Raw genomic sequence first — 22021 nt, 5'->3', positions numbered from 1 at the left:
TAGATAGATAGATAGATAGATAGATAGATAGATAGATAGAGAAAAGAAACAAGAAAGTGAGAACTGACAGAAATAAATACAGACACATGACTCCTCTGCAAACACACACACTCAGACCCTTGACCTAAAAGCCTGTTGGCGGCTGTATGTCAGTGTGAGTGTGACTGTGTGTATGTGTATGAGACGAAGATAAAAAAAACCTCCCCTGTGGAAATCTTCAGGGCCCACACTGGTGAATCCCATCATGTTTGCGAACACAGAAATGAAATGCCCTGTCACTGCAGTTAGTGAGATGCATGATGAGAAAGAATATGGTTGAAAGAATCGTCGATCTCTCGGGACGGTTGACATTTTCACATTTCACACACATACACACACACACACTGTTGGCCAGCAGCGTGAGCCCTGATGACCCGGTCAGGATGGATGAATGTGATGTGAGGTAATGTGTGCGCAGATTGAATTGATTGGCTGTTTCACCCTGTGCTGTTCATCTGCTGAAGGACAGAGTCATTCCATACAGCCACATAAAGCATGCACTGTTATGAAGGATATTCCAGCACGGCACTCACAAAACTCACTAAAGGTCATTGCATTCTGACACTGGTGTAATGTTTGATCACGCTGGTTGGTTTATCTAAGTCATTTACAACATACTGTAGCAATTTCAATGCTTAGCCTGTTCTGCATATACTGTTGGCGGTTGAGATCTGTTTGATGCAATTCAACTTTTTTATGCTACTTTTAAGAAGTGTAAGAGTAGACATTTTATAATAAATTCTTATAATTCAGTGAACAAATCGTGAAGTTATTTTGCAACTATGAGGTTATGATTTGCAAGTGAAAGATATATACATTCACAAGTGTGAGATAAACAAAATCATAGTTACTTTTTTGTTTTATTTTATTATATTTAATTTTCTTCTATTTTTTTAAACATTCTTCATACCAAACATACAATGTTACATTTTTTTTATTATTATTATTGAAAGCAAACAACTTTTTCCTTTTACCTTTTTTTAGAAAAATGCTAAACACCACTAGGCATGGGACGATAATTGTTTTCAAAGTATACTGCAGTTCGGAAAAGTCAAGGTTTAAAAAAGCCACATTTTTCTGTTATACCGTTCCTACAGTATATGTAAGATTTTTATTTTACTTTTTTTGTAACAATGTGTGCAATACACGTTTAAGGCTATAGGTGCATTCGACATGAAGCACGGCTGCAGCCAGTGATCAACAAGATTAGCCAAGCACAGGCGGGGGCGGAGTTGAAAACGGAGGCGTCAAGCTGGACACTTCGGGGCTCAAATTTGCTGCAGTCATGACCGATCACATGGCGTGATTTATTAATTTGTTTTCTTTTTGGCTTATTTATTTAATTATTGAAATACCAACAAAAATTTACAGTACAAATAAAACAGAATACAGTCTCTACAAACTATATTTCATTTTTAAACAATAAGGGAATTATGAATCAAGTTTAGGCAGCCTATATAACAAACGCATGAGAAATAAGGGGAAAGCGTGAGGGCACATAAAAAGGAAATAAATATCCACGAATAGGTTTATTTTGGATAATATAAGGATTTTTAAAAACGCACTTTAATCCAAAAAGATTGAACAAAAGAACCAAAATAAAGAGTAGAAGAGTAGAAATTTCCCCAAAAGAGCAGGTACATCAATGTCACTTTTAAAATTTCGGGTTGACAGGAAATAAAATATTTTATAATCGTATATTTTTATATTTGATCAAATATATTTTTTTTACTTAATTTGTTAAGAAATCTTTTATAATGGTGTCAGGATCAATGGTGATAATTATTTTATTTCAAGTCTGAAAGTCTTAATTTAGTAATTATTTGGTTTATTTACAAAAAAATAATAATTTAAATCAGGCGATGTAGTGACGCAGTAGGTAGTGCTGTCGCCTCACGCAAGAAAGTCGCTGGGTCGCTGGTTGGAGTCTCCGCTCATCTGCCGTTTCTGTGTGGAGTTTGCATGTTCTCCCTGCCTTCGCGTGGGTTTGCTCCGGGTGCTCCAGTTTCCCCCAAAGTCCAAAGACATGCAGTACAGGTGAACTGAGTAGGCTAAATTGTCTGTAGTGTATGAGTGTGTGTGTGAATGTGTGTGGATGTTTCCCAGAGATGGGATGCGGCTGGAAGGGCATCCGCTGTGTAAAAACGTGCTTGATAAGTTAACGGTTCATTCCGCTGTGGCGAACCCGGATTAATAAAGGGACTAAGCCGACAAAAAAATTAATGAATCAACAATTTAAATAATGTATGGAGCTGAATACAGTAAATAGTCTGCATAAAAAGGTTGAATAAACCTGCGCAAACAATATAGTCTTTATGAACAAATTATTTAACTAAATATGATACTGCAGTAAAATATTTGTATTCTTTTAATAAGCATGATGTGTTCAAGATAGAGATGGTATAAAAAGTAAATTGTTTGTTTTGAGACTGAAGTTGTCCAATAATAAACCTGAAACACACGTGGTTGTTGTCATGCGGTGAACTCAGCCTATCGTGTAATATCCGTGTCATCATTGCAGGTCCTGCATTCGCTCTTCAGATGCTGCACTGGCTGAATCAATCGTCTGATCTCGGAGCGCTGTCGCGGTACTTTAATGCCACATGTGACAGTCACGTGGCGTCTGAGCAGCATCAATCCGGACAAAATTTCTTACCAGCGCGCATTGCTTTAAGACAAATTTTGATCATATCTGACCAGCAGAATATTTCTACTATTAGATACAGACAAAGTCCAGCAGCCTTATTAATACCCAAAGCTTTCATCTGAACTAACTGGAACAAACAGCTTGCTTTAGAACACTGCTGTTTTTTTCTTAGAAATCAAAGCCAAAAACTAAAGGCACATCTTGCTTTCATGACCAATAAATCTGGAAGAAGTGAGTGCAGTTTGCACTAGAGGGCCCTGCACAGATTTAGAGCTTTTATTTTTGGGCTGTATTAAAAAAAAAAAAAAAAAAACACCCTGAAGCTTCACTATCGATCTGTGTGCACATAACTGTCGCTGTGCTAAAACTCCCTTCACAATCAGGGATCAGAAACTTTATAGCAGCTCACAGTTAGAAGAGTCACCTCTATAAACACAAAGAGCCGCTCCAGCCATTAAGAGCCTTGTTCAAAAAGCTCAGGCTAAATTTCAGCTCAAGCCTTTGCTGTTTGGAGAACGAAACTCACTAAGCTGCCCTGATCCACAATAAACTGTTTTGAATGCTTCAGACAAGGTGGGTGGATTGAGAAAGATCAAGAGCAATCTGTGAATAAATGAATGCAGACATGTGTTTTACTCATTATCCCAGTTTTTCTCATTTCTCTAAAAGAACTCTGTGTTTTAATGTCTTCCAGTTTCGGCTTTAATGTTTCAAAGGCATGTCTACAATTTTCAAACACTCGGAAAGAGAAAAATGCTTTTATATTGACGCGATATTGAGATGATGTGAAACTGAGAGTGAAGATCTCTGTGAGAATTTCAGTCTTTTTGACAGCCTAGCAAATAGCCATCATGTTGACAGAGCAGTTACTGTATGTTCTCTATATACTGGGAGGCATGCATTGGCTCGAGTGCCTTAGTGCCCCAGCAGTCCTGATACACAGCCATATTGGCTACGGTGTGATATTTTGTTTAGACAACAGTTCGACAGCATAATTGTGTAAATCAAAAAGAGAGTCTCAAAAAATGTATTTGAATGATTCTTTAGCGTAATGTCTAAAGTGATAAAAAAACAAATGATTTTGCTTACATTTTAAGAATATAAGGCTGAACAACTACATAATAAACAAATCTTAACAACTACATTCTTGCCTAAAAAGCCTCAAAAGTACATTATGTTGTCCAACAGCTGCAATATTTGTCAAACTGTAGTGGGTTTATTCCATACCTGTCAAAAATGATAAAAACATTTCCTAAAATTACTATATCTGTTTATCTGGAGCTGTTTCATCGTTTCATCCACAGTTGAAACTGTCAGTAATAGGTTTATCATTATTGTTATTATTATTATTTTTTTAACAAAGGATAGAATAAATAGTATACATTAAAAAAAAGGTGCAAATAAATTAGCAAACAGTTTAGCCTATTCAATATAATAGCTATTATAAAGAAATCGAATCAAGTTATCAGATCCCATTAATCTTCCTTCACTGTTTAATTTAAACATTCTGATTAAAGAGGAGCGGATTAATCTCTCTTTTATATTTTTCATTTGATTACATTAAATAACAGAGGTGTCACTTTAAATTGAAAGGCATTCAATTGCTTTCCTAACTTTTTATGCTCATTTAAGACTGATTAAAAAAAAAATATATATTTGTGTTTAAGAAAACCCACCAAAATTGACATGTTTAGATGATATTATCATTATTATTATTATTATTATTATTATTATGTGTATAGCTCTGTTCAAGCACGTGCCCAAAACCCAGACTGTCTACTTTCGCTGCGATTCGAATCGTCTGTACAGATTATGTGGGAAACAGCGTTTATTTATTACTATAAATCACGTATGCTACATGAACTAACTGTTTTAAGGATTGCATAGGAGAGGCAACGGCTCCTGTAAAGGAAAGAAAGTGAATCTCTTCATTTGTATATTTATTTCAAAGTATTTTCATGCCTAAATAAAATAAAAGCACAGAACATAGTCACATTTATGAGCAATGGCGTCCCCTGGTGATTAGGTGGTATGGTTTGCGAATAGGGTGAATCTAATATTATTGCCACCTTTCATAGAAAGATTGAAAATACAGGAGAAATATGGGAAAATACCTTTACGGGATAATAGGGAATAGAATTGTGAAATAAGGGAGAATCCCAGGAAAAATGGGAGGGTTGACGGGTATGGTTTATTCCCGTGCTTTGCACTCTGTGTGGTTGGAGTAATACAAAAGCGTGAAGAGGCTGTATGAGTACTATTATTGCAGAATATACACATAGTGGACAATGAAACTGAAACACTGGCCAATTTAGTGTTGGAGGTTTCATGTTTAAATTTCACCAGCCTGGTGGCCAATCTTCCTTGATTGCACATTCCACCAGTAAGAGCAGAGTGTGATGGATTATTTAGCAAAGCAATGGCACATATCAAAGTTTAAAACAAGACAAATTATAGGTACGGGTCAAGAGCCACAGTATCGGTATCCAGATTAATGTCAGATACAGTACCTCCAAGAATGATGAACCTCATCCAATAGAGGTAACTATGGACGCAAGAAGGAGAAGTCTGAAATGGATGTCCAGGTGCTAACCAATCCAAAAAAAAAAAAAAAAAAACACAGCTGCTCAACTCACTGCAGAATTAAATGTGCACCTCAACTCTCTTGTTTCAACCGAAAAGAGTTTTCCGGGAGCTCCACATGGTCAATATGCATGGCCAGGCTGCTAAAGTCGAACTTTTGGTCACTCATGCCAATGCCAAACATTAGTTTCAATAGTGTCAGCAGTGAAACTGGGTTGTGGACAATGTGAAACATGTATTGTTCTCTAATGAGTCCACCTTCACTGTTTTTATCAAATGTGGGTGTAGAGAAGCCCTAAAATAATCGTACCACCCACTGTTGCATGCACAGAGTGAAGAATGGGGGTGGATCAGTGATGGTTTGGGGTACAATGTCATGGCATTTCCTACATTTTTAATTGTGACTTTCTGATTTTTAATATACTCATATATACTGGGTTAGGCTAGGTATGTTTCCCTGCAAAAAAATAAAAAATAAATAATAATTGAGTAAAAAATTGTGCATTACTTATCATTATGAGTTATATAAAAACATGGCCTTCATGTAATTCCATTAAAAATAATAGTAAAATAATAATAATAAAATAATCTTTTCTCACTTTAAACATGGTGCTCAAGGTGCAAAATGCAAAACAATTATTGCTAAAATTGTAAAAATCTGTCCTGGCCTTTTGTGTAAACTCCAATATGTCCAGCAGCCAAGAAGTTACATTTTTTTATTGTAATGATTTATTTGATCATTGATAATATATGTAATATTTATAATGACAATATTTAAAAGAAATCTTTAAAATATCATTAGAAATGTAGTTAGAAACAAAAACTATTATTACTAGTACATTTAATTAATAGTGAGATACAGTATATATGGCATAGCATCAGGACATTACACGTCACATTCATACAGTAGCATAACACATGCTCATGCAATAACCGACTGTGGTGAAATGACTGACAACAGGTGTTTCTGTGTAAATGAGTGTCATTCAGAGTCCAATGTGTTCTCATGTTTTTTTTTTATTGCAGTGCACGTGAAAGCTGGCACATGTGAGGTGATTGCAGCCCATCGCTGCTGTAACAGAAATAAGATTGAGGAGCGATCGCAGACGGTCAAGTGTTCCTGCTTCCCCGGACAAGTGGCTGGAACGACGAGAGCTGCACCCTCCTGTGTGGACGGTAAAACCTGCACTTCTGCTCAGATAAATAGTGACTTTATTTGTCCAGTGTGTTTATGCTATTTAGTAAAAAAGGATAGATTTTTAAGATATAATTATTAATATATGCTAAATACAGTTGACACATTTCTAAATATAATAGTTTTAATAACCCATTTCTAATAACTGATTTATTTTATCTTTGCCATGATGCCAGAACATAATATTTTACTAGATATATTCAAGACATTTAAAGGCTTAACTAGGTTTATTAGGTTGACTAGGCATGCAGGTTAGGGTAATTCTGCAGACAATCAGAAAAAAAATAGCTTAAAGGGGCTAATAATTTTGACTTTAAAATAGCTTAAAAATTGAACAATGCTTTTATTCTAGTTAAAATAAAACAAATAAGACTTTCTCTAGAAGAAAAAAAACATTATCAGACACACTGTGAAAACTTCCGTGCTCTGTTAAACATCATTTTGGAAATATTTAAAAAAGAAAAATAAATTCAAAGGGGGGCTAATAGTTCTGTCATCAACTGTATATTTTCTAACTGCGAGGCCTATTAAAGTATATCTTTCAAATCACAAATATATTTTGTTAAATTTCAAATTTCATATACAAAAATAAAATATTAAATGTATTTCAGGGTCAATATTTTAGTCTTAAAGTAGACTGGATGGTATTAAAATATTTTATTTATTTATTTATTTATTTATTTAAATATTTAAATATATTTAAAATATGTTCCTTACATTAGATGATTTGGCCATCAAATAAGGATTTTCTTTAAATTTTGCATGTCAGTTGTATTTATTTATTTTCTACAAAATAATTATACAATATATTTTATGTGCTTTTAAATATATTTTTAAATTAATTTACAAAATATGTGAAGTATATGTTTACCACTTGAGATATGATTAATATATGTTAATGGATTCATTTAAATGGCACCTATTTTACCCCTTTTACAAGATGTAAGAGAAGCCTTTGGTGCCTCCAGAATGTGTCTGTAAAATTTCAGCTCAAAATACCCATCAGATTATTTATTATAGCTTCCAGAATCTGCCCATTTTGGTGTGTGAGTACAGTGTAGCTGTTTGTGTAGCCTTTGGCTTTAAATGCAAATGATCTGCTCCTCCCTGCCCACCATTACCATTTTACGTGTCTGCTTTTACTGCGTTACATCAGATAAACAGCAATCTGTGATAGTGACAGACTCAGATGAAGTTGAAATAAGCTCATTAGTCAAGAATACCAAGTAAGTTTATTTCATGTATTTGTAGTCTAATTTATTCAAGCCTTTCTGAAATGATGAGTCTCACACAAATGCAGTTTGCTCTATACACACACACACATATATTAACGTTTATTGAAATCATGCGGCTGTGGTGATTATAGCGATTAAGATTTATACAATGATTTTATTACAAACATGCACTAATTTAAAAACATTTTAGACTTACAAAACTTGTATAAATGACTCAGAGTTGGAACAGATATTTTAATCACAGTTTCTTTGCAAAAACAAAATGTTCTATGGACATGTGTAGTATACATGTTATTATACAAACTTGGCACCTGTCAATTAATTTGGTGAGCGGGCAAACTGCACTGCATGTCATGTTGCGGTGGGCCTCAAAATTACTGGGATTTGGATCCTATTTTAACATCATTTTTAAAAGAGTCTTGTTGGGTTTATATTACTGCAATATGACAGTGGACACACTATACCTACACACAGGTCTGTCCAAACAGCTTACAAAAGTTGACTTTGATCATAGGTGCCCTTTGAATATTCATTGCACAGCACTATTTCGGTCCATTTAATATAAATTGCTGGAACTGTTTGCTTCTGTTTGCTTCTTGTATGTTTGAGGAAAAGCGTTTAATGTGAAATTATGCCCTGCATCTTTCACCCCTCTCCCTCTTTCCCCCCTGTCATTTGGTCTCTTTGTCTCCCTCAGCTGTCTGGCTGTTTCATTTAATATTGTGTCAACACTGTCCACTTGACAGAGAAATCGATCGTTATCTTATTTTGCCTGACTGTAAGCTTAGGAAAAAATAGCTCAAGTGTCTCTACACGCAGCGCTCTGCGTGAGAGGAAATGTCAGAAAAGCCATGTTTCACCCCATCGCATGCTTTACTCGTTCTCTTCGTATCATTTCAAATAGCTTTTCATCTGTTTGCTGTTTTCTCACCCCTGAGCTAATCCACAATCTTTTAAATTTAAAGGGGTCATATTTTATTTTAATTCTTTCCCTGGAGTCCACTTATGTTTTAGTCAAGGTACTAAAACAGTCCTAATTCATGAGGCTTAATTTTTTTATTCGAATTAATCACATTAATTATAATTAATTGCAGATGACTTTGGTTGTTATGTCAAGCCTTGCATCATATTTTCAAGAAAAGTCGTAACACTCATTGGGTGCATATGCAAAACCTCTGGGCAGCTATATAATTCAAGCACTATACAGTAGGAAAATCCTGCAGTCTTTAAAACTGCTTGCCACACTCACCTTATAATAAAAGAATTCAAAGCAGCAGCAATATTTAACTAGTATAAATGTTCTTTCTTTATATACAAATAGTGGTGACGAAAGGAGAAATCAAAATCTGCTTGATCCTGTTTTACAAATGGAGTATGATAATGGAGTTGAAGATCCACATGCAGCTTTATTATTAAAATGCATAACAAACGGATAATCAAAAAAAAAAAAAAAAAAAAGACAAAAGAAAAATTCAGGAAAAATACAAAAGGGTAATCCAAGAAACAGGCTCAAGGTCAGGGCAGGCAGCAAACAACCATGAACCAAATAACTAATGCTGTGCAATATTGAGAAAAAAAAATTTTGTTAGCATGCTAAGCAATGAGATATTCAATATGCGATACAATATTCAAAAAAAAAAAAACTGCCACCCAATGGCTCAGAAGAAAACTAGACAATGTATAGTGGCAAGATTTGGGAAAACACACTGCACATCTTTGCAATGGTCTCCTTTAAATAACAACATTAGAAAAGAGTAGATAAACGTATCTATCTAGGGAGGTGTATAGGCCATTATAAGGCCAGTTCTGTTATGCAGGATGTATTTTTTTATGTACACTACCTAACTAAAGTCTTGTTGCCTATCCAAGTTTTAGGAACAATAAATAATAACTTGACTTCTAGTTGACCATTTGGTATTAGAAGTGGCTTATTTAAGAGGAAAAGGCCACTTGATTACACTTATTTTACCAAAATTAAATATGATTATGCCTTGATTTTAATTATTTAAATAGGACAGTATGGCTTTGCTTAGACAAAAGTCTTGTCATTTAACAGAAATAATGTACATTATAGAATACAAAGTTATGGTCCAGTGAAAAAAGAATGAATATTGTGTATGACTCCCATGAGCTAGGAGGACTGCATCCATACATCTCTGCAATGACTCAAATAACTTATTAAAGTAATCATCTAGAATGGCAAAAAAAGTTCTTGCAGGACATCAAGATTCTTTGGAGTCATTTTTAATGCCTCCTTCTTCATCTTACCCCAGACATGCATAATGATGTTCATATCTGGTGACTGGGCTGGCCAATCCTGGAGCACCTTGACCTTCTTTGCTTTTTAGGAACTTTGAGGTGGAGGCTAAAGTATGAGAAGGAGTGCTATCATGCTGAAGAATGTGCCCTCTCCTGTTGTTTGTAATGTAATGGGCAGCACAAATGTCTTGATACCTCAGGCTGTTGATGTTGCCATTCACTCTGCAGATCTCTCACACACCCCATACTGAATGTAACCCCAAATGATGATTTGTACTTCACCAAACTTGACTGTGTTGTGTGAAAATCTGGGGTCCATGCGGGTTCCAAGAGAACGTCTGCAGTATTTGTAATGATTGGGATTCAGAGCAACAGATGATTCATCTGAAAAATCGACCCACTGACATTTTTCCAAATGATCAACTAGAAGTCAAGTTATTTGTTACTCTTACAACTGGGATCAACGGCAAGACTTTTGTCAGGTACTATATTGTAAGGGTGATCTTTTAAAGATCAATAAGTCCTAAAACTTTCCTTCTCTTCTACTGTGCATTTATAAGTATGTACAAAAATAAAGTGAATTGGGATGTAGCAAATGACTTTAGCAACTGACAATTGTTCAGACGTTCTTCACCATACTAAATGTTGCTCTTTCTAAGCCTTGATAACGTAAAATCAACATAATTGGATATTTAATGACAAGTAAAAGCAGTTCATTTAAAAAAACATTCATATCAAGACCGCTGCATTCAGCTGCACTCCGTATAGCTGTTTTTGGAAACAAGCAAATGTCTTTTATATGTACACATTATGTACTTACAGCTCTCTGAAAATGGAGTTTGATGAAGCTTGTTGCCTATAGTAGGCTACTGTACATGTGAGGCAACATGATTAAAGCATTAAATATTCTATAATTAAGTGCGCTAAATTAGCATGTTAATCGACAGCCCTAGCAATTTAGTTTTTAATGTCAATGTTCCACTCTTTTTAACCATCAGAAATTACTTGGCTGCTTTTACGGTGACCTCTAAAGAACCATTATTATGTTTGGCTAATGTGTCTCTTTTCAAAGTCTGCACTACATTGTGACCAGTGCACAAAACAGTCTAAGCCGACATATTTCTTGATCAGTGCATTTCAAAAGGTGGCATTCAGAAAATGCAGAGTTAGGTACTGCGCCAATCCAGATACAACACACACAATTTCTCACACCAACATTTCACACTACTATATTTCTTAGAAGTCATAGTTTCTGTATGTACTAACCTTAGGGATCCTGTCTGTGTTCCCTGTGTTATGAATGTAGCATCTATAGTAGCTCAGAAGTGGTGGTGTCAAATGCAGCCATGTGTGGATGGTGAGGAGTGTAAAGTCCTGCCCGACCTCACAGGCTGGAGCTGCAGCACGGGCAACAAGGTGAAGACAACCAAGGTTAGTACACACACACACACACACACACACACACACACACACACACACACACACACACACACACACACACAAACACACACACACACAAACACACACACACACACACACACACACACTCACACACACCACTCTAAGTGAATTGTCCTCTTGGCATGTAGGTGACGTGACATTGAAAGCTGACATGGTCTTTGAAACTCCCGTTTCTAAAAGATTATACACAAAAAAGCATACTAAAGGATACATTTTAGTTTAATATTTAATTAAATGTATTTTTTATGAATTTAATTTAATTAATGGTTTTGGTTGTTTTAGTTTAGTTTTAATTTTGTGAAAAGATTTCTCCTTAGTTTTTTTATGTTTAGTTTCAGTTTTAGTTTAGTAATTCCTGTTCAACAGGACAGATCTTGCTTGTCGACCAGCTTGCACAGCTTAAACTAAGCCTCATGCAAAAATCTAATAACTGTTTAAACAAACACTGAGTACAAAATTATACAACTGCAACAAATAAAAGTTAAAAATTCTAACTAAATAAATAAGTCATGTATGAATAATTCTGAAAACATGTATAATATACGTCTATATTGACCATATTTGAATCGGTTGTATGGAGTCAGAAAAGACTCAACAATAATTCACGCAAAAGACACGATGTGCACATGCGAAGCCAAATTCACGTGAATAAAATCAAATTCACTTGCGTAAAATATTTATTTATATTCACAAAAAAAGCTCAAGTGCACAAAATAAAAATACATTTTCATAAAATACGTTTCACAAATGCAAAAAACCATTTGCAAATGTATAAGAGTGTACAAAAAGTTTTGAATGTTTAAAACTTGCGGGTTCATCCTATATGAGAATGTGCAAATCCTCTTTCACGTACGACTCCCCCTGGATATGTGTGTGTGTATTTTTAAGATTTTTCTGCCAGAAGCAGGGCAACTCGTACCTTTCAGCCAATCAGATGAGAGCTGTAGTCGATGACACCCACTCTGCGCTCCATTTACGCAGACTGTTCCTCTCCAGCTAGGCGAACGAAGACAGCAGTCGCAGTCGCACTTTTTTTTCCATTTATTTATTTGACCATAGCCTCACTCTTTTTATTCATTATTTTGCCGCAGCTCCGCTTTTCTTATTTATTGTCTCACAGCCCCATGATCAAAATGTAGCCTGCAGGGTAATGATGAGGATTAACTATCATTCCAGAGACACTAGTATAACATGGCCTTTGTGGTCTAGCGGTCAGCATGTTGCGTTATGATGCTGTCGATCCGTGTTTAATCCTCTCCTGAGATAATCTTTTTTTTTTTTTTTTATTGTTAAGACAAATAAAACTGTAAGGTTGTTGAACATTTGAAGTTCTAAAGCAGCTGTTTTCTTGAAAAAGACGTGATAGTGTAATTAACTGAATTGGAAATTACCTCATTGTAATATAGTAGGTCGTGAACTGAGGTGTGCCGGTCTATGGCTTGAAACTCCAGGGCTAAAAAGGAGTCCCACTCCGGCCCTGATTATATCTAAAAAGTGTGTGAGATATTTAGCCTTCTCTCTCTCTCTCTCTCTCTCTCTCTCTCTCTCTCTCTCTCTCACACACACACACACACACACACGCACACACACACAAGACACACAAACAAACACATGGGTTAGGAGAATTTATACAAAAAACTTGACAAAAGAGACAGAAAGTGATGTATTGTTATAATTTAAAGCTATAATGTCAAAGAAAACTCTGCCAGGAGTTAATATTAACCTCTGAATAAACAAATGACTATTAAAAAAGTGTTTATACAATTGAAATATATAATATTGTAATATTCATTATTGCTTATAAATTCTGAAAGCAGTTACTGGTAACTATTTAATTTCAGTTACTTTATTAGTAATTGTTGTTATTTTGTGATTTTTTTTTTTCAGTTAATGAAAACATTTTTGGAACTATATTTTTAGACTTAAAGTTTTAATGTTCTAAAATTACTTTGCAAAAACCACACGTTCCAAATGTGTTCCAAGTGCTTCACATATGTTAAGCTCATGTTACGTTCAGCTGGTCTCCTTATAGGCTATGTGTTAGTTGAAACATCTAATATTAAGCAGACTGAGTATTGTGCTGACACTTTAGATTATTGTCCAGAGTTAATGTTAGTTAATATATTTACTAACAATAATTAAGTTTCAGTTATCTAGTACAGCATTTATTAATCAAAATTCAACATTAACCAATGCAGGGGTTCTCAACCGGTGGGCTGCGGCCCACTAGTGGCTCTTGGCGATCCTGCAGGTGATTCTGCAGGCTTAAAATTAACTCTCAATATTATACTATAATTTTTGGATTTCATTGATAATATGCTATATTAAAATGATCAAAGTAATGCGTTCCTGTTTTGTGTTTAAATGCTATAAACTCAGTGCAAAAACAGCCTCATGATCGCGTCTGCAACTAGTACACAATAAGTCTGTTCATTCACAAACTATGCGTAAAATAAAACTTTTCGTTTTAGTTTTGTATGAAATTAAATACTTTTTTTTTATTTTTTATAAAATGCTGACAATAGAAAATAATAGAAGGCACAACAACCATTCATACAAACATTTTAGAGGAACTGTCAGACAGGTGGGCCTTCAAAAATTGATCAGAGAAAGTGGTTGAGAACCCTAGAACTAATACATTATTTAAATAAACTTTGGGTTGTTACCATTAGTTAAAGCAACATACGTTAATATGAGCTAACATAACATGGGCAATTTACCTTGAATAACATTACCTAAAATTAACAAAGATGAGTATATACCATAATAAATGTATTACTAATAGTTAGTTCATGTTAGTAAATACATTAACATTAACTAAGGAATCATTATTTTAAAGTGTTACCAGTATTATTAATATTTGTGCATATACATATTTTACAATTTTGCTCATCGTCTTTAAATTTTCCCCACCACCACTGGGCTTATTACAATGTTTTTGCATTGATTGCCAGATGTGAAAGATGTATGCGATGCTACCATAGAATGTGAGTCACAGAAGGCTGTCAGTGTTTAAAATACTAGGTAGACAGTTGACTAGATTTTGAAAACAAAGCCTTCCTCTCTTTTTCTCTCAGTGACCTAATTCTTCTTGTTGTGAACATGCTCCGTACCATACCTTAGGAGTTCATGTGGAGAGAGCCTGAAGTTTGTTGGAACTGACATCAAACACAGAAGCAGCCTGATTTAGGAAAGAGAAAAACAAAACAGAGAAACAGAGACGGCCCCTTTTTATCCTGCCAATAAAGCTTCTTGAATCTTGACAAAGAGAGACAGAGAAAGAGAGAGAGAAGCACGGCAACAAACAGAGAACCACTTATGTTATGAATGACAGATGCGAAGTGACTGACTGAGAGTGTTTTCAACAAAAAAAAAAGTCAAAGGCAGAAAACGGCAGTAAAAAAAAAAATGAACTGACCAGAAGTCTTGATGTCAACATTTATGATTTCTAGTCTCTTGAGTGCGGGGTAAAACGAACTTATGCCAAGCGGGTTTTTTTAGAACAAGAAATACAGATGGGTTGAAGATATAAAGTTCAAGCATGAAGACTGAATAGTTAATCAGTTTATACATTGGATTGTTTCATCTATAATTGATTGATTGATTGATTGATTGATTGATTGATTGATTGATTAGTTGGTTGATTGATTGATTGATTGATTGATTGATTGATTGATTGATTGATTGATTGATTGGTTAATTGGTTGGTTGGTTAGTTGATGGATTGATTGATTGGCTGATTGATTGGCTGATTGATTGGCTGATTGATTGGCTGATTGATTGATTGATTGATTGATTGATTGATTGATTGATTGATTGATTGATTGATTGATTGATTGATTGATTGATTGATTGATTGATTGATTGATTGTCGGTCGGTCGCTCGTTCGGTCGGTCGGTCGGTCGGTCGGTCGGTCGCTCGGTTGGTTGGTTGGTTGACTGACTGACTGACTGACTGGTTGCTTGCTTGCTTGCTTGTTTGGTTGGTTGGTTGGTTGGTTGGTTGACTGGTTAATTGCTTGCTTGCTTGGTTGACTGATCTGCTTAATCAAATAATTGTCATTAGTCTTTTAACTATTATTTTTATTTACATTATACGAGTTCCAAAACTGCACAAATGTTAAAATGATCATAGCGATATAATAATGGAACAATGACTGAAATGGAAAACCCTAAACTGTTTACAGTCACGGACGGTCTTGATCCCCATATTTGTAAAATACAGTATGCTGCTATAATGCTATTAAGGAGTTAGCTGTCGTTAAATGAGATAAAATAGAAGAAGACTGATAGGTCATTATCATATATCACACTATAGGGTTCAACCCTGCCTAGATTGTGTGTTCTGGATTGTGCATAAACGTGTGGGTCTGTCTGCAGCTGGATATATCTCCAAGATCATGGTGAAACTCCAAAATACTAATTGATTGTCATTTTAAATCTTTAAACTTACCAATAATTTTACCCTTTTGTGAGCAATATGATTTGAATAATTTGAAATATAAAGGTTTGCTTCATCATTGGTTCTATTAATTATTTGAATGCATTAATTTACTCAGATCTTAAAGTTTACATGCAAAATAGAATGTCACATCATATATATTATTTTTACTGGCCTTAAATATGGACTATCCATTTTAGCCATTTAATGCATTACCAGTATTTCTTCTCAGTTCATCCATTTAACTCAATTCTGTGTGACAGAATGTTAATTTTAGACTCTGCTGGAGAGAAAGTATCCAAGACTGGCTATCAAATTATATTCACAGCTATCAATTTCATTACTACTGTATTAGAGTAACATTAACTGCTAGAATATGTATTTTCCATACACTGCAGTTATACATATACGTATATTAAAAACTTTTCCAATTAAAAGTTTTGACATAAATTCTCTGGGCTTGGACAATCTGGCTTTGGCTGTTTTACTGTTCACAACACATGAAGACCTTGCTGGAAAGTATATATATATATATATATATATATATATATATATATATATATATATATATATATATATATATATATATATATATATATATATATATATATATTTCTTTTTTTTAATTCTCTATAATATAAAATGGGTGAAGAGCAGAAGAGCATTCAATTTGATTTATGACTGCTAAACTATTCTGTGACTCCATGGATCTGATAACATAAAACACACATACTGTAGCACTTATACATATTTCATCACAGTGAATTCATGTAAGGAGTATTTGAGAATGTGTGTGATGCATCTTCAGTTGCAAGAGAAATCTTGGCACTATAGATGAAAAAGTATACAGACATTTGTATGACAAAATCTCCAAAGGTTGTTCTTAATAGTTTCTGCTAACAATAATACAGTAAATACAAAAGACAATTCATTACCTGGACGATTGATTACCTGGAGTTTATATTCACCTCTTACTTACACACACATATTGCCGAGTCTTGTTTTCCCACAAACATTGCAAAGTGTTTTTCCTGTTAGTCTTGCCATATTTTGATACGTGTCTTGTTTACTGTTTTAATACTTTGCCCAACCATTAGCCTGTATTTTGACCAAATATTTTGGATTACCCTTATTTTCCTGTTTGCCCTCAACACCCTATAGCTTCGTAACAGTGCTCACATTTTCTCTCTGGTTATATTAATGTCTTTAAAACAACTTTATGAATCATTTTAAGTTTTGAGGACACAGAGGTTTTACCAGGTCCAATAAAAGTATAGCTACATAAACCCACACAAACACATTAATTCTCATTACAGATGCAGCTGCGCTCAGAATGAGACCTACAGCACTGAACCCTCGCTCTGAAATGCTTTTAAGCGAACTCAGTTCTCGAAGTTTGTATAGAATAGTGTACCATCAGCTGATCAAAACTTTTAATCAAGATTAATAAGTGAACTCATGTGCACCCAATATATAATGCTATAAGAAAGAGAAACCAAGGAATTAAGATCTTGACTGAAACTTTTTTCTAAATGTTGTCATCCTGGCAACAAACAGCAGTTATCTACAGTAGAATGCAATGCAATCAATCTTTTGATTATTGTCGCACACGAACTAAAGAACGAGGGGGGGTTGTCGCGAACTGAAGGGGGGGAGGGGGGTGCCCTATGTGTGCACGTGCCTGTTTAGTATGATGATATATTTTCAACTGAAACAATACAACAATATGGGATTTCATTTGTGAGCTTCTCCTCATCTTTCACTCACCCATATGTGAATGAGTAAAGTAAATGGTTAAAGTAAATGGATTTTGATTAAAGATTACCAAAAGAAAGTTTTTCAATGAATTAACCTTCTTTAATCTGTCAGCAAAGATTAAATATTAAAATTGGATTTATGTAAACAATTTTCAAGGATTTAAAGGACTAACACAGATTAATAAATACTTAAATAGATTAATTTCTTTTTTTTCATGTTAGTAAATACATGAACTAGAACCTTATTGTAAATCATTACCCCCCCCCCCCCCCCCCCCCATCCCCACCCCCCAAAAAACTCCTTGTGAAAGAAACTTGAAAAAAAGTGAGATCAAGCTAGCTATGACAACCCTGCAATATTCCACCAATGTTTCGTTGTGAAGATACAAGAGAGGAGAAATGGAAAGTTGCTTAGATCAGTTATGGATGTTTATAATGATTGATCAGCACGGTAACTGTTCGTTCTGTGCCAGCGCACCTCTTTCAACATAAAACTTGCCAACACTGAAACAGACACCGGGAAGAGGAAAGAAAGAGAAAGAATGAGAGGGTGGATCGAGTATCGGGCGTCGTGCCATGCCACTCTCCTCAGTCGTCCCTCTGTGCCAAGTCGGAAGGCAGGGTGCCAGGCCATAAATGAATGAGTTTGCTTGGGCGCCAACTGTTTCACCCTCAGCTCCAGCGGACCATGCCCATCAGTGGCCAGGACAACAAGTCTGAGCAGATAAATGTCAAGCGTTAATGAAATCTGTACTAACAGATATAGAGAACCAGGCGACTTCTTCCTAAGTATAAAATGTAGACACATACAACAGTTAAATAATCATATTTTGAGTTTGTTGCAATCAGATGGTAAACACAGGTGCAGGTGCACTGAGAAAAACAATCTGCTATGAAGTAAAAGCTACAGAATTTCCAGAACTACTTTAATTTAGTTCTGTAAAAATAACAATTAGCACACTAAAAAAAGGATTACTGCAAAATGTAGCAAACTATTTATATGGATTGAACTAAAACAGATTAAATTTAGTTTTTTTTTTCTTAATTTGTTTGTTTAAATACAAAATAAGTGTAGTTTTGTAAACTAATTTCGAGGGGAGCTTGTGTAATGAATAAGCATGACTGGCTGCTCATCTGTAACCAGTAATAATCCAATCAGATAGATCCAAGCCTAAAATAAATGGACCAATTTTTCCCTACTGCTCTATCTTCATTTTGGAAGAATCCCCCCTTCCACCCTATCTCTTCCTTTTCCTCCATTTTCTAAGGGGAGCTCTGAGTCCTACCTGATCTCGGATACCCTTATATGCTTATTGACTGGGCGGGAGCCTTGAGCTCAATTATCTCTGAGCTCAGGGCTCTCTTCCGGGACAGCATGTCAAACCTGGTATTAATGTCAAGCATATATCTAAGTGGTAACTCTTGAAAGAAAAAAAGAAAAAAATATATATGTACTGTAGTATTTTAACAATTTTTCAGCTGTATTTGCACTGTTTTGTGTTGTGTTGTGTTTTGTGAATGCTTCTCTTTTCATGTGTAGTAACACAGGGTATGTTGTTTTATGACATTTGAAGCTCATATTGAAGTTCAAGAAGTTTTTGGTGTATAAATTTACATTTAATGTATTTTGTTTCAATTATTGAAGTGTCTGGTTTCAGTTAGGTACTTCATTATCTCTGGTGTAAAGATTTGTTATCATAAAAATTGTTGCTCAAAAGTTATTATACATACAGAACTCAGCATAATAGTTCTGGATTATATCCCATTTTGAAAATTAATATTTCTCAGTATATATCGATTTCTCAGTGAATATAGGCAATGTATTTTGGTGCATTTAAACAAAACAGATTTATTAAACATATATTGATTAAAAGAATATTTTAGTCATCAATCATATTAAGAAATTGAAAGATCATACAATTAAATTCAAGCAAAGTATTGGGAAAAAAATTGCAACCTACAATATTTATTTATTTATTTATTTTTTGCTTCACTTGATTTTTCCTCTATTTAAAATGTGTATTTAATATTTTTCTATAACATAAACATTTGGATGTTCTAGTTTTTGGACAGTTATCATAACTTTTTGTAATGTAAAACATTACAAAAATGTTTTACAGTACAGATTTGGCATCAGTACTGACTAATCTAATGTATATGCACAAATATAATACTGTATAGTTTCCTATTAAAGATATTAATTGAAAAGATAGATTTGTGAGGGGTATAATTTTACATGCTGAGCACTGTAAATGTTTAAGTAAAAGTATGCTAGATTTTGCTAATTCGTAGTTCGAGTGAAACCTACAATTAGCAACCTCCATATAAAGACAATTCAAACAAATCAAAATGCACTCTTCTTGTTTTTGTATGGAAACGCAATAGTAAGGTTTTTTATAAATGATATATCCACTTCATTTTTTTGTAAAAAAAAATAATTTGCCCTAGCCATTGTTTGAGCAGTGTTAGTGCCAATAGATTAAGTGCGTTGACACATACTGCTTACAGCAATGTGAGCTCAATTTGAGGTCCTTTTGTTGATCCCCAAACCCATGAAAACTTAAATTAATAGAATATTTATATTAATATAAAATCTTTGATCAAATACGCTAACATTCTCTCTTCCCCCTTAAAACGACTTTATTCACTTCTTGATGCATGAAATGCCTTTATGGTGGGGCTCTGCAGTGTGTATCTCATTAATGCCCTGCTTTTGTCCATTCATAATCGTTCAATTAGCAACCTCCAACGATCCAATCAGTTCCCAAAGGACAAAATCATGCACCGCCCTACATTTTTTATCTCATTTCAGAATAGTTTCAATTGGATGTGTCACGAAATGGGAAAAAAGACAAGGTTAACTTCTGTTTCATTCCAAATTTAACAAACTTTAACAAAACTTGGTCTATAAATGTTTAGCGACATCCAACAGATCACATTATTATGTCTTTCTTTTCTTTTTCACTCTTTCATAACCTATTTTGGAACATTTTTATCTGTTTTAATTTTTTTTATTCTTTTAATTTTCTTGTTTATTTTTATCTTGTTTATGTAAAGCACTTTGAATTACTTATGTGTATGAAATGTGCTATATAAATAAACTTGCTTTGCATTTAGTTCAATTCTGAGTGCAAAAATTTAAAGAAAAAAAAAGCATTTACTTTTGTCTTTTATTCAGCGTGTATCTAACAGACAAACATGTTCTTTTTCTTTGTTTCAGGTGACTCGATAGTTCCAAGCAACAATGTCCTGGGACAAAAGAGCTGAAAATGGAGACTAACTAGAGGCAGCATTGAGCTTCAGCTAACAGGATTTATCAGTATTAGTCATATGAAGATTATCTGCAATCAGGAACAGACTGATCTCCTCCATAAACATTAGGACCATCCTAGAGTTAATGTGCCCTTCTCAATGGACCCCCTGGCCTTCCGGACGCTCGATCTTTCGAATGTGGATCAATAGACGCTGGAATGTGTTGGCTAGGGGGTCTTGATGTTCATATGCAGTTTATTTGTTTTTTACAGAAGGTTTGGATCACCTACAACAGTGCAGCCCAGTGGAGTTTAAGCTCTTCAGTAACATGCTCTCCGTCATTGTATTTCAGTTCTCCCCACAATTCCATGATTATCCCTGCTCTACCTGACCATAAGGTCCAATTATTCCTTGTGGAATCAGCATTTAAACGTCTGGACCTCTAATGGACTCATGTGTATAGTCTTTATTTCTAAATGAAAAGCTTTTCAGCCCCACAGTCTGAAACAACAGATTAGATGTACAAGTATATTCTAGATAATGTAAAAGTGTAAAAGATCAAAGTGTTATTCTCAAAAACAAGCGAAATAAAGTTTAACGGTTATCACTTTTATTATTATCAATGTTTTTATCCAGCCTGGTAACTGCTATTGAGTACACGTGTCAGTATTATATTCAATAATTAAACATGTTGAAAAGAACATTTTCTACTTACTTTGTTTTCAACCTTTTGGCACGAATGAATTTTTTATTCCTTTTTCCTCCACCAATACTGATACATGGGGAAAATAATATAATCAGGATTGTGTACAGTGCATCTGCAAAGTATTTATAGTGCTTCACTTTTTTCCACATTTTTTTTGTTACAGCCTTATTCCAAAATGAATTAAATTCATTTGTTTTCCTTGACATTCATCTTTACCTCCTTCCTGACTAGTCTTCAAGTTCCTGCTGCTGAAAAACATCCCCATGATGCTGCCACCACCATGCTTCACTGTAGGGATGGTTTTAGCCTGGTGATGAGCAGTGCCTGGTTTTCTCCTGGCATTCACTCCAAAGAGTTCAATTTTATTCTCATCAAACCAGAGAATTTTGTTTCTTATGGTCTGAGAGTACTTTAGATGCCTTTTGGCGAATTCCAGGCAGGCTGCT

General features: G+C 34.6%; 1 protein-coding gene across 2 annotated transcripts in view; it reads left to right on the top strand.

Annotated features, from left to right (window-relative positions):
• tafa3b (TAFA chemokine like family member 3b) overlaps positions 1 to 21570 on the top strand; it is a 154024-nt gene extending 132454 nt beyond the window's left edge. Inside the window, exons 3-5 of one of the 2 annotated variants that reach the window (XM_087262543.1) lie at positions 6296 to 6445; positions 11265 to 11389; positions 20838 to 21570. In XM_087262543.1, the coding sequence (XP_087118669.1) occupies positions 6296 to 6445; positions 11265 to 11389; positions 20838 to 20849 (287 nt within the window). In that variant the 3' untranslated portion in view covers positions 20850 to 21570. The remainder of the gene's footprint in view (positions 1 to 6295; positions 6446 to 11264; positions 11390 to 20837) is intronic. The other variant, NM_001130795.1, reaches the window with a different exon arrangement.
• Positions 21571 to 22021: the final 451 nt, after the last annotated feature.

The sequence above is a fragment of the Danio rerio genome, chromosome 8, assembly GCF_052040795.2.
Source record: "Danio rerio strain M-AB ecotype USA chromosome 8, GRCz13ab, whole genome shotgun sequence".
In the NCBI taxonomy this organism is placed as follows: Eukaryota; Metazoa; Chordata; class Actinopteri; order Cypriniformes; family Danionidae; genus Danio; species Danio rerio.
The sequence above is the reverse complement of the archived record's forward strand: the minus strand, read 5'-3'. Positions and strand labels throughout refer to the sequence as shown.